Source organism: Colletotrichum lupini, chromosome 4, assembly GCF_023278565.1.
Source record: "Colletotrichum lupini chromosome 4, complete sequence".
Taxonomy (NCBI): domain Eukaryota; kingdom Fungi; phylum Ascomycota; class Sordariomycetes; order Glomerellales; family Glomerellaceae; genus Colletotrichum; species Colletotrichum lupini.
In genome coordinates, this window is record NC_064677.1 from 4,784,820 (window position 1) to 4,798,109 (window position 13,290).

Genomic DNA, 13,290 nt, shown 5'->3' on the forward strand with positions numbered 1-13,290 from the left:
TCAGACTAATCGTTATAAGGTTGTCGTGCAGGGAAAGGGACGGGGGTCAGCGGGAAGACAGGGCAGGGAAGCAGAGGCGCGATGGTAAAGGCAGGCAACGGGAGGCAAGGCAGGACGATGCATCTCACGAGCCAGGAGCCTGGAGGCGGAAGCTACCTACCTATTCAGTACCTTACAAGAGTAGGTAGGAAGTAGGGGATGCTCTCCATAGGGCAACACCAGGCAACCTGGAAGGGAAGGAAGCGTGGGAAGGTACATCCATACCTGACCTTGCCTTCCTGTGTGTACGGAGTACTGGGCTACCTACGAGCTGCGGGCACACACGATCGTGGGTGGTTGCTCACCTCAAGGCTGCCAGGATTAAGAAGTCACGATGGAACTGGACCATGCCCCAAGCACGTGGAGATGCTGTTGCCAAGCGGGGGGTTGCGAACATGGACGCACAAGGTTGCCAGAGCTAAGGCTGCCAGGGTTGTCTTCGACCTCACATCTTTGAACTTCATGTCATTGCTTCATAAGGTACTGGCCGAAGCACCTACGTCTCATTCGCACTTTGTCGCATTTCAACGTTGCCATGGAGCATCCGGCCGTGTCTTCCGCTCTATGACGCAAAGTACTCAGCTCTGGTAGAGGCACAGCTAATGTTTGCGCCTGCACATCCAACTCCCTTTTCTTTTCGACAGGCTTGAGGCACGATGACGATTTTCCCATGTTCTGAGGGTGCAGCGCAAATGAATTTGTCAACGTTATGGTGTATCTTACAGTCACTTCTGTTTGCTCCATGCGCCCCTAGCCAAAGTGGCTGGTGTGGCAGTAACACTGCCATCGCAACTGGATATGTATCTCTTTTCCCCGAGATACCGCCAATAGAGGTCGCCAAAGCCGAGGGAGAGCCTTGCACCATGACATGATCGAAATGTGTGAATGCGCACAGTTGCCTGAAGCCCATTTGATTGCTGCGAATGTGATCCAATGTCTTCTTCCCTTTGAGCAGATATTCTGACCTGCCCATAACCATATCTGAGCCACTCTGCTGGTTCTCCATGTCTTCAGGCTTGCAACGGTTGACGGTTCTCGGCGGTGCGATGCAATGCGGGAGGCAAGGATAACGGCACCGTCGAGTTGGTTCCTGGGCCAAGGTGGAATAGGATGGAGCACACCACGGGGGCGTAATCAAGCGTGTGCGGGAGCACCTGCGACCTGGGGAGACGACAGGCCAGGAGCCAAACTTGGGACAAGGGCCAAGGGCAGTGGTGCAGACTTCAGACTGCAGAAGAGTATGGAGGATGGCAAGGGAATGTCAAAGGGTGTCGTGATCCCTGCTGTTCCCTGTCGCAGCCTGGACATGAAGTCCCTTGCTCTTGGGATGCTGATCTTGAGAGTGGCTGCAGCCCGCGTTTTCCAGGCACAGTGGCACTTGGGCTTCCAAAAGCCCATCACCAGTGGCCAAAGGTAGCCTCCATGCCCTGGCAGGCGCGCCAGTCGGGAACCCAGGCTGGCAAGCCAGGGCGGGGGCTTGTACAGTACATAGATGTTCACCGCGTTGACCGGGTCTGAACGGCACCATCCCACCATCCATCCCATGCCCGTTGGCCTGATTCTCAGGGTGTCAGGGTACCCGGCGGCAGCTGTCCCATGGTCCTGGAGGAGAGAGACCCCAGCCGCAGTGAGGATAGCTTCTGCATTGCCTCGGGCTTGAATCCTAGCCAACCGGCCCGCCATGCTGTGCCGTGTCTAGGCAAGTTCCTAACACGAACAAGCGCACTAGCTCATGGTGTCGGTTTTCGCATGGAGCTACAGCCTATCCATACAGGTTACTCGATGCGAGGATAATGTCTCTTGGTAGTAAATTTGCTCCGAAATGGTGCAGATATCCCGTGCAAAGATTTGCTATCTATGGGCATGGTAGGGGGGTGACGGGACGCGCCAAATGCCCCTTTAAGCCGGTTTGTGTTCTGGCCCACTTGGTGGTTCAAAGTCTTGGAGTATCCAGGCGCGCCAGGTACGGGAACGGATACAGGGACTGGGTTTGTCTGCAGGCCCAACGGTTCGTGAGCCGGTTCGAAAACTGACAGGAGATAGCGGGGCCAGCTAACATAGCGTGCTGCAACTTGGGAACGCCGCCCAAGACAATTACCTTTCGAACCTTGGCTTGCTTGAGTGCTTGGGTAGCAAACAGCTCGTCTTTTTACTGCTGATCAATGAATCGAGTTCTGACTGATTGCAGCAGAGATGGCCCACTCGAGGACCAGAGCATGTTCTAAAGCGAAAAACTAGCGTCGCAATGGCGACGGAATTCGCCGCGCCGCGCAACTGGCTGCTAGTGTCATCCGGACAGCTTCTTGAAAACTCGATCCTCCAAGTAGGTCTACTAGAGAACGTCACTGCGAGATGCTGCTAGAATAAGTCTTTGCTAATAAAGATAGTCCAGCAAGTACGGCAAACCTAATTGCAGCTTCACAAAACCATAGGTACCGGCGAGAGGGCACCTCAGCACGCCCCGTGGCATATTGGGCACTTACCAAACTAGCGTTGGATGAAGGAAACCTGCTGCAAAGTCCTGGAGGCGGTGACGCTGGACCAATAAGCGTTGAGGCGAAGCCTTCTACCGACACGCGGCGGAAACCCAATAAGCGATCGGCCACGGCAGTATACTACGTATGAATACGGGAGTGGGCGGCGCCAGTGACAGGCTGAGAAGTTTGGGGGCGGACTTCGAAATGTCCGTGAAAACCATCGGGCCAGGAAGACGCACAGTCTCTGTCAGTGTTGCCAAGCGTTTCCGCTTCGATATTAGTGAAATTTGGTAGCCCAGTATTGGGTCGCTCATTCATATCGGCCACGCTCTCAATTGGGGCATAGCTAGGTTCGAGAAGCTGTGGGCGAGTCGTTGGGTGCGGGAAACGTTGCACTTCGGGTAAAGGTTCTTTCGTTACCCACGCATACGGGGTGCATCGTTGACTATTCTTCCTTCTCGGTCATGGCGAAATCAGTCTGGCTTCAGACGGTTCGACGCCAGGCCGACGTTTAAATTGGACGTACGTAATGCCGCCTGCGGCCTCCCAGTCTGATCAATCGCTAATGCTGATGGGAGCTTGTGACCGATGTACGCATATTAATGTGCCAGAAACTCTGTTGCGGCGGCGGCGGCGGCGGCGACGGCGGTGTACGGGGTACATAGAAAGGCCGGAGATCGACTTTGTTCCAGCCACATTGCTTGAGCGCGTAACCGTCATCCCCTCGGTATCGGGGTTTTCTCTCTGTCTCGCACTAGGGTTGAAAAATGAGATGCCTCATGTGTTTGCCGTAGGCGAAGGCTTCCTGAAGAAACAGGGCTTCCTGGAAGTGGCTGGTGAATGAATGTCGATACTCCTCGAGGCGACAGAATGTGATGCCGGCAACAAAGACACACTGTCCCAACTTGGGATAGACTCTACTGAGTTGCGTCGGGTCGGTCGCGATTGGTTTGGCTGGTTGTGCAAATTCCTCCATTTCCCTCCTGTGCCACCCACCAACGTCGAGGTACGTAGCTTCTCGTAACTGGTCTGTCTGCGTTTGATGGTTGCATCTGCATCAAGAGATGGGCAGTCAGTCCAGTGCACCTATTTTTGTGCCTCGAACGCTGGGATTTGAATCATCCTACCCAGCCCAAAGTCTGGCGTCCTTTTGTTCCTCAACAGCAGGGTCTATTTATAAGCTCCCGTATTGTGCTCTCTTCAGCACGGCGTCTGATACAATGCGAAAGAATGCGGAGGACAAAATCTCGTTTCTTGACATCAAAAATTGTGCAAATCTTTAGTTGGACGCTCTTCGTATCCCATATAACTTGTAGAAGATGGACCAAGAGTGCGATGGCAGTGAGTTGGAAGTTCGGACGGATGCCGCGCCGCGGAAGTCTCCCGGGTATTCCTCTATGGAAACCTGAATCCTGACGGGGCCCGAAGAGGGAGCGAAAGCGAAAGGGACGGGCGTCACCTCTGAAGACGATGGCGGAAGCCCAACGTCAAACACAATCGGAGCTGGGTCCTCGCCAGGCTCGACACGTTATTGGTGGTTTGTTGCAACCGAGCTCAATCTTGTGGCTCTGGCTAACCGTCTGCTTGCTTTTTCCCAACAGCGCCTCCAGCCCCCATATGCATGGCTGTTTTGGTTTCTCAATGCCAGAGGCGAGTTTGTCGACTCGTCCCAACCTCCATCGGGCTTCGTCGAATATAGTGTGATGTGACGATCGAAGTTTAGCGGAAAGGACGAACTGCGAAGACCAGATGCAGCAGGCAAGATACAGACGATGTGCGGGCTGGTGGAAATGGGTGGGGATGTGAATACTACCGAGTTAGTGTATGAGACTATGAGTAGGGTGCGCTCGTATGGAGGGTGCATATGCATGCAGACAACGTCCCTGCGTGCTCAATGTTTGTCAAAGGTCCATCCACTCAGGCCTTGACATTTGACTCAATGTCATCCGGTTGTCCTGGAATGTATTCGACGGGAATCTTATGGCATGGCTGCGGCGCTGGCGTGCTTGATTTTTGGTACTTGAAGTTGGAAGTTGGGCGGGGGTGACAGGGTGAAAGACAAGGAGGCCCCATTGTGGCTGAGGACGAGGCTGGTGCGTTCCATGGTCGTATGGAAGGCGCACCTGTCAATCCATCTCGTCGCAAAATCGCGACTTCCTCTTCAGGTAGAAAGAACAGTTGCTATCTTCCTTCCAGATCCCATGTCCTGCCTAGAGAGGAAGGGAGGTGCGTCCTTTCCTTCTGAGGGTCAGGCAGGTAAGGTAAGGTATCTAAGCCTTAGATGATGCCTTAGGTTCGTAGCTTTCCTTCCATTCGTGACACTGCGTAATAGAGTAGCAACACCTCACTCAGATCCGGTCTCCCTACCTACACAGCACGCACTTGGAGGCGTTTAGTGACGGGATTCGCTTCACGGCCAACGCTTCTTACTGTGTAGATCCGAAAACACAGACAAAGACGGATATACCTACACAATACACTGTCCTTCGACCCCGGGCTTTACACATGGATGAACAGCCCTGCTCCCCCGGCTGTAGGTGTCTTGTATCCTCAACAGCTATATCGCACAAGCAGTCTTCGACATCTCAACCCTATTGTGATTGTCGCTTTCGACATCAACATTGCCTGGTCATGTCGGAGAATTTGGCATCCCTTCTGGGACGACCCGTAGCGGTCCTTGTCGGAGCTAGACCGAAGGAACGGTGGAATTACACTTAAGATTACCTGCTACCACGATGGTACTCTTCCGTCAAGCCGTCCACCAGAGCCTCGACACGACAATCAGCCACAGCCGAGACACGATTGTGGAAGCGATTCCTAGCATCATGAAGTCCATCTTTGGACCGCCAACGTTGCCAAAAGTCGCTGTGGTGGGGGTGTCGTTGGCGGTACAAAGAACGCTCAGTCGTCCGTACCTGACCTGCAATTTCTTCGTCTCTCTCCATCCAGCGCCACATAATGTCTTGGGCTCCGCCTTGGTGGTCGCTAAACAGTCGGTCAGGGAACTCCCTACCCGCGCCCCAGCCGTCTTCTCAACCCAGCCGAGTGGCGCGAAACCGGTCTTGCCACTGCGTCCTTGGGCTGGGGCCATTGGTACTGGCCAGGGGTGTTGCGGGCCAATGTGTGGGCAGCACTGGCACGCCTGGGAAGTGGGCGTGGCTGCTGCGGGTGGGCGTCCAAGGGGCGCCGTCCGGCATGGGCTACCCGTTTGGACGGTGAAGAGGGAGCACCAGGCTAGGCCAGGGCCGGCTTCTCCAACGTCGCTGACAGCCCAGAGAACCCTGGCAAGCCTGGCAGACCCCGCGAAGCTTGAGCGAAACGGGTCTCACTTGACATTGTCAAGGCGAACGGGTTTCCTGAATATTGAGCTTAAACGGACTAGGTATCGGTCCTCATACGGTTGTTATTACGACGCGGACAAGTTTGATGTCCTCCCCGGCTCAGCCAGACACTTGGAATGAAGTCACCACCAGCCTAGAGAACGTGAAGGAACGCTCACCGACCTCCAACTCGACAAGCTGGGGGAGGATGATGACCCTGGTGGCTCTTAAGCTACCCTGAGCTCTAGGAGCTACCTGGTCGCGTACCCGCTCACAGGGCATACGGGCCTAGGAATCCCAGTATCTCAAGGGCCAACTCGAGCCTTGCGGGTATGCTGCAACATTTGGCAACGTCTAAACATTCTTTCAACGTCAATCTCCACGTTCGAGGCACTTGTGTATCCATTCCTGCCAGCGACCGCATCTGACGCTGACCGCAGTCTACACAGTATGTCGACGGTGACATGTCGGGCAGCGGACTTCTGTCCCTCATCGTCTCGGGAATTGCAATTTCCTTGCTCATCATACCACGGCAACGCCGTCACAAGAAACATTGCAGGAAGAGCGAGTACCACTAGCGTCGCGAGCGGGCGTTCGGATTACTACCCACACAGGTCACAGTGCCATCAAAGATCCACAGAAGCGCAACAATGCTCAGGGCCCGGCGGCCCCTCCAATCACGCCAGAGGCACTGCACCCCCTTGGACGCGGCACGTAGTCGATGACAAGTCCATCTATCCGTATGCTATCAGCATAACCTCGCCGACGCTGGCGCATTCCAGAAACATGGATATTCCCTTCATAATCATAGACAAAAGCTGTCAACGGCCACAACGTTTTTCTGCAACGCCATTCCTGCCACGTTAGTTGCCAGCCCAGCGGGAGTTCCACCAGTCAACGCCACAAAACGGCGGCCAGCCCGGCTAGCAACTATTGCCTCTTCCGGTATCGTCACGCTTCGGCTCAACGGTGCGGAGCAGCTCGTGGCGATGCTGTCGGCCAGCTCGACCTCTCCATATCGTCTCCAACTCACTGGACAGGATTTGTGCCGCTTGACGCGTGTGCCAGGATATGATGGGGCCCTAAGTGGAGCCTTTTATCGGCAAAGGAAGACCGGGCTTTTCATGGTCCTTCTAAATCTCATTTCGTCCCAGTGGACCTTCTGCACATTCGGAAACTTCGAGATGTGCAGCATGTCAGTGCGCACGCATTGCAGGCACCACAAGACTTGTCGGCACCAGGCTGCGCTGCACGGCCAGGGAGGTGGAGGACCGCAGGAATCAGGGGAGGGGACGAACCAGGACTGTCTGCCCTTGTCCCTCCCTCCCCCCTGTGTCTCTTTGCAGCCATTCACAAGACGACTGCAGTCCTCGTACCGAGCCATTCGTCCCTCCATGAATTGGTCGCGCAAATCCTTGCAAGCCACGCCGCTCCCAGACTCTAGAGCCAACCCTGAAAATTGACGACATTCGTTCGACGTCACGTTTGTCAAACCATTTGAGCCATGTACTCGACTCAAATTTGACTTCACGTCAAGTTGCTTCTGCGCTCTAGATCCACAGACTCGGACAGCATTCGACTAACCATCGTATATCGGGCTGTTACGCATAGTCGTCTCGAAAGAAAAGGCGTATCAGGACATGTCTTCACAACGCCTCGTGACCTTTCGTCTTCAGCCACCACCATTTTATATTGCCCGACTGCCTGGATACAGCGAGGTCTTCGTGACGGCAAGTATTTTCTTGAGGAACAATGTCTAAACATGAATTCGTGCGCGCTCTTTTGACCCTGACGAACACGTGGTGCATGGTTAATAAACGATTTGTGTGAATATCCGCCAAAGTGCTTGTCAATCGACTCCGCCAAGCTGGCACAGCACGATATCTCCAAAGATCGCCCAGAAATAACTGTCTCGGCCGCTCATAGTAGCCAGCCTATCACTCAGGGCGAGCCTGTCAAGCTCCAGACGTTTTCATTCCGAAAAATACCGGTTGACAACTTGGAAATGGAATTCGATAGACCTCATATATAATGAAATATGATAAAATTTTGGGAAGCAAACGCAACTGGCCCTATGTCATAAAACCAGCCTCAAATGTGGTGAGTGAACGGGAGGCAGTATGGCGCCTTGAATATGATGTATAGGTGCTCCTCTGTTGCTAGTAAGTATACCCTCGCAACGACTACGTCGGCGCCCTGAAACTATGGCAAATATCACGAGGATCTTGCATATGTCCCGGTCAACACTCTGTCTGCGAGACAGCCTCCATGAGATATTCCAGACATTCACCGATATCCTACGGGTGCCACATGCGTGTAATCCTTCACATGACACGATACGGACGTTGGCGGAGTGGCAACTCGCCTCAGGGAAAAGTCCATAACGGCCGTCCGAGACAATTCGACTGTTTGCGGAGTGTTTTGGTCCATTTGCTTTCTTATTTTGAACGTCGCGCGGGAGCTCGGAAGGGACGTGGCCAGATGGGTCCCGTCCCCCGTTTTCCTAATCGTTCATGCGATGCCATGTTGGCAAGCATACGGATACCCACGCCAGCCTCCGCGAGCATGCTCGCATGTCTGAAAAGCTCTTTGGGTGGGTAGGGTTTGGGACGTTGCGGCGGTTAACTTTGACGGAACCGACTCACCGCCTCCACTGGATCACGACTCAAGACTCGCCTTCACCGCCCGAAGGCGCTGCCGCGCGGCGTCTAGGCCGGTCTTTAAACCACCAACGAAGTGCGGGCGGTAAAGTTGGTTATGGAGATGTTTTGTTGGAACGGATGATGTACTGGCTTCACTTGAAGTGTTTACCGCGTGGCGAGCTTCGTCACGGTTCCAACGCGTTTGGAGCTTTTGGGATGGATATGAAAAGATTCATCACATGACTGAGGCTGCATACCCTCGAGCATTGCAATTAGCCCTTACATAGACGTTAATTGAGAGTAGTAAAGTTGGTAACGTGAAGGCCGGCATCAAGAAGAGGCTATGTCTCCATGTTTCATTTATCGACTACTCTTGCGGCTGGCCTCACCTAGGGACTCTGGTGTCGAGATGTAAGACGGCTCAGATATTCACTGACATGGACATGAAAGTTGAAATTTGCATGAAGCAGACGCCTTATCTACATACATGGGATCTTCTCTGATACTAATAGTAGGTAGCACGGCATGAGAGCACGAATCTTCCACGAAGACGAACGATATGACCGCCCCTCGAGGCGTTCCACACCGACCCTCTACTGCAGCACCATGGCTGAACCAAATCAATGTCAAGTTCACGAAAGCCCAAACATGATAAGCCCTCACTGAACATGCTTCACTCTACCTCGCACAACTAGCACTGCTCATATCGCCCCAATGCCCACAGAACGGTATGTTCCGTGACCTCAACTTGACGTTATCCACAATCTGAGCAGGGGAGGCGCGTAGCAGTGACAGTCCAAAGACATCGCGTCCAACTTCCTGGCCAGACCACCCCGGCCATACAAGATCCCACCAGCCGGTTGGATGGAACTCAACCACTCAAACCCGCCGCCATTCTCCGCCGTTGAAGAGCACCAGCAGGCTCCAGGCCCCCCCCCCCCCCCCTGACACGTTTGCTTTCCTACCGAATGAGGTTTAGAAAGGGTGAGTCTTTGAAAGATTGGAAAGCAAACCCGTGGATACTTCCCCTTCGCAACTTCCCCCTGCATCATGCAGTGGTATCGGCGACAGGCATCATTCCACTATATTTAGAGGCCATGCGAGCAGGTCCCAAGGTGCGCGAGAGACAAAAGAGAGAGAGGAGAGGAGAGCGCAAGGTTTCGCCTCCGGTGCCGTTCAGGGAATAATATTTGGGGTGGTATTTTTCCCTTGGCATGGATATCCATGCCGGTTCTGGATTGAGGTCTCCAAAGCATGGTGCAAGGTTTAAGGCAAGCAAGCAAAAAAGCTGCCGTTAACCTGGCACAGCCTGGGCACTCCTCCTCACTCTCTCTTTCTCCAATCTCCACGTGGGGGCGCCTTTTTTTCCCCTGATCCTCTACGAATGCACCAGTATCCCCGACTGCTGTCTCGATGAAGCAAGTCTCCGGGATAAAGCTATTTTATCATACCTGCCGCCGGGACCTGGGTGTTCGAGAAGCGTCCCGCCGTTGGACCCGTTGGGGAATGACCCGGCACCAAATCTTGTGAAAGGGCCCATTGGAAGTGGAAACGGGCTTGGGTCCTCGTAAATACCCAGTGGTACCTTATTCGAGAAGACTCGAGGCAAGCCTATAGCTATAGGATGTAGGTACCTATAGCAGAGGGAGCGCTATTGAAACCCTTGATGGGCAGAAAGCCATTTGTGTGGAACAGTCCCGGTTCGGGTAACCAGGACTGCGACCTCTTCGGCGTGGAGAGGGCGGCGCACGCGGTTGACAATGACACCTCGATGTGTGTCGATGCTACTCTACGTCAATGGAAGGACTGGAGGGAACATGTCCCTCCATGCCGCCGTACGAAGCGGTGGAAGACCCGCGCTGGAGAAAGGAGAGAGCTCGAGTTGGAGAAACACAAGTGAACAGGGACCCGGGAGTCGGGGGGGAAGGATTGGGAAGAGGCGGCAGGGAGGTGGGAGGGAATTATAAGGTGGGCACTGGGCAGGAAGTTTACTTGGGGGCTTTGGAGAGTCAAAGGAGACATGGGAAAAAGGGGTCCTGGGGCCATTCTTGGGGCGAGGTTGAGGCCTGGTCGGCGGTGAGGTGACGATGACACGGGGGACGACGCGGTTCGTGGTTCTTTGGGCGGGGCGAAGCGACGCGTTTGGCAGGGTCCCTGGCAGGGTCGAGAGACGCGTCTGGGTTTTTGGGAGGTGAATACGGCGGTTGTTTGCGAGATGCGAGTTGCAGTGGCCCATGGATTGGGTTGAGACGAGAAAGAATAGAGAGGTTGAAGAATTCGGCAAAAGCCTATAGACATGAAAACGAGTTGCTAGCTTGCTTCCGAGGAAATGAAGTAGATTTGCCAGAGTATACATCGTGAGAACCGGTACTTGGTGTTGGAGCTCTAAAGTCCTGTTCATCGACTCGGACACTATCTGAGCCTTGAGGACGGCCGAGTTGCAAAGGATTATACTTGGACACCATGCCTGTGATGAAGTTCCTCTAGTTGCAGGTTGACCAGGGCAACATAGCTATCATGTTGCCGTAAATGTTCTTGTTTCCACGATCACGAGGGCAAGGAATGAGCTCTCTACTGAGCTGCTAGATATGCAGCTTGCTGGATTCGTGCGGTCGAAGACCGCCATTCTCGCCGGTCATCATAACCCGGCGTTTTCGTGTTAATGACTGTCTTCCGTGGCCAGCACTCTTCAGAGGGGCAGTCCATTACAGTATAAGGTTGGATGCCAGCGTGAGAGAGGACGCTGGTTCGCAGAAGTGTGAGAGTCTTGTGAGCTTGGATACAGCATCCCGGCGGCTGCGGTCGCAGTTGACACTCTCGGTACGATGGACCTCACATACTACGTGATGCCGACGTCAGAAGTCCAGAGGTTGCCAAATGAAAGACGTGACTTCAATATGACCCCCCGACTATTGCGAACAGAGCTGCCTATACGCCAATTCTTCCGAAACAGTAATTAATGATCAAGAATTGACGACGACCTAAGATACAGCAACGTCCTGCTTTCATGTAGCTCACAACAATCTAACCGATATGTTGCAATAATATCGAATCATCTGCGATCATCATTGGCCGTTTCTGATCGTTCACCGCCCTTGCCTTTCGAATCCTCTTCTTTAGCTTTCCACGTCGTGCTCCTGTCTTCAACGGTCCTCCGCGGCGGCACGTAATTGTGAATATAGAAAACGTTCAGCCTCTCTCTGGGTTTCATTCACCGTCGCGGCTTCTTCGGCCTTCGTCCCTCCGACTAGTATACTCTCTGCACTCTTCTCGATGTCCAGCTGTCCTCTCGTCGCCCTAGGCCCGCGTCGTAATTTCGAAGGTCTCTTTTCTCTCGGGTGTCGTGCGTTCGTTGTACTTCTATCGTAGGGGGTGACTGAATGAATAATGATACATAGCTGAGGGACAAAGTGAATGAGTCTCGTGGTACCCGCGTCTTGTAGTATTCCTGGAAACGGGGAGAGAAGAGTGCCTCGGTCAAAGATGGTATCCTCAGGATTGCTCAGTCTGATATCGCTTAAGCGAGCGAGTGATTTGAAAGAGATAAATTTCACTGATACTGAATTAATGCCTGTTCGGGGGGCTGATCTGTCGATTTCGACCTGCAAGCTTCCACTCATAGTCGTCATGACTATAAAGTTAGGCAGAACACTTGCTTGACTCCAGAACTAGACGGGACAGCAAGTGTTATACAAGAGCTCTGGATATCTGGCATCTGACCTGGCGTGGAACCTAGCATCTGCCCACTCTAGGATATGAAGAGTATCCGTGTATTCCAGGGAGACAATCTACACGATACTTGCTTCACCGACGCAGCTATATCTTCTCAATGCCCCGGGACTCTCCGCAAGGAATCTTACACGCGTGGGTCTTATTCCTCCATCTTCAACGACGACGTCCTTATCCAGGAGACGCAGAGCAAGAGGAGATCCTTTACGTCAAAAAGTTGCAATTTGTTCAGACTCAAGCCCGTGAAACATGTACCTAACCCGCTCATATCCTGCCGTGGCTTGAGTGCGTGAATGAAAGCATACCAAGAATTTCTATCCAGTGTATCACTTCGATGGGTATTCTCGTCATGTCTCTGGGCAGTACTATTTATGTCTCGGCGTCCAAGACAAAATCTACATCCCGCCACTCAGAAAATGCAAACATCGTAGACGGGAGGACTCCGAACTGCTGAAGACTGCTGAAATCACAAATACCTTATGGATAATTCAAGAATTTGGGCGACGTACAAGGGGCACAAGTTCCGTATGTGGGATTCAATCCTCTCAAGAGCATGATACCTTTCGTTTAGATATCAAAAGCCACACCATGCTAAAAGACCAGACCTCCCAACGTTGACTCTGCGCATTACATAACATCTCAAGCAGCACTCGGCAGAATTCTTCAGGTATAGCAATCGTTCAAGTCATCAGAGATATCGATGTAGCAGCAAGTCGCTGCGAACTTGAAGGGGAAGCACCTGTTTTGTTCGCTACTGTCAAGGTGACGCTTATGACGGACATACCCGAGAGCGAAGAATGGCTACGCGCACAGATACCTCTTTCACAAACACCATTCCAGTGACATCACGTATTTCAACTCCCAGATTCAAGGTAATGATAACGACACTCAAGACTTTGAGCCGTGAGCGTGGATCGTCAAAGGCTGGCTTCAGCGAGTGTCTCCGGTCGTAAGCCACGCCTGATTTCAAGCTACCTATTCGCATGGCGTACCTCTCACGGAAGACCACTTGTCATACAGGCTGCATCTGCAGTCTCCAATCTCATATCCTACAACACCGCACCCGCCTCTATCAACACGACC

General features: G+C 53.1%; 4 protein-coding genes across 4 annotated transcripts; 3 read left to right on the plus strand and 1 right to left on the minus strand.

Moving 5' to 3' along the window:
• Nucleotides 1-1,173: 1,173 nt before the first annotated feature.
• On the minus strand, nucleotides 1,174-1,722 carry CLUP02_08532 (uncharacterized protein; the record flags this gene model as incomplete). The annotated part of the gene is made up of 1 exon (XM_049287521.1): nucleotides 1,174-1,722. The coding sequence occupies one exon, from the start codon at nucleotides 1,720-1,722 to the stop codon at nucleotides 1,174-1,176; it is 549 nt and encodes a 182-aa protein (XP_049144664.1).
• Nucleotides 1,723-3,835: 2,113 nt separating this feature from the next.
• Nucleotides 3,836-4,225, plus strand: CLUP02_08533 (uncharacterized protein; the record flags this gene model as incomplete). The annotated part of the gene is made up of 2 exons (XM_049287522.1): nucleotides 3,836-3,857; nucleotides 3,945-4,225. 2 exons carry the CDS (start codon nucleotides 3,836-3,838, stop codon nucleotides 4,223-4,225), a joined length of 303 nt encoding a protein of 100 aa, XP_049144665.1.
• Nucleotides 4,226-4,618: 393 nt separating this feature from the next.
• CLUP02_08534 (uncharacterized protein) lies at nucleotides 4,619-5,187 on the plus strand (the record flags this gene model as incomplete). The annotated part of the gene is made up of 3 exons (XM_049287523.1): nucleotides 4,619-4,777; nucleotides 4,869-4,997; nucleotides 5,074-5,187. The coding sequence occupies 3 exons, from the start codon at nucleotides 4,619-4,621 to the stop codon at nucleotides 5,185-5,187; spliced, it is 402 nt and encodes a 133-aa protein (XP_049144666.1).
• A 64-nt stretch (nucleotides 5,188-5,251) lies between these two features.
• On the plus strand, nucleotides 5,252-8,893 carry CLUP02_08535 (uncharacterized protein; the record flags this gene model as incomplete). The annotated part of the gene is made up of 14 exons (XM_049287524.1): nucleotides 5,252-5,853; nucleotides 5,939-6,056; nucleotides 6,085-6,219; nucleotides 6,277-6,404; nucleotides 6,458-6,550; nucleotides 6,648-7,222; nucleotides 7,281-7,367; nucleotides 7,448-7,590; nucleotides 7,680-7,826; nucleotides 7,956-7,998; nucleotides 8,100-8,139; nucleotides 8,207-8,309; nucleotides 8,371-8,678; nucleotides 8,872-8,893. 14 exons carry the CDS (start codon nucleotides 5,252-5,254, stop codon nucleotides 8,891-8,893), a joined length of 2,544 nt encoding a protein of 847 aa, XP_049144667.1.
• Between the last annotated feature and the right edge of the window lie 4,397 nt (nucleotides 8,894-13,290).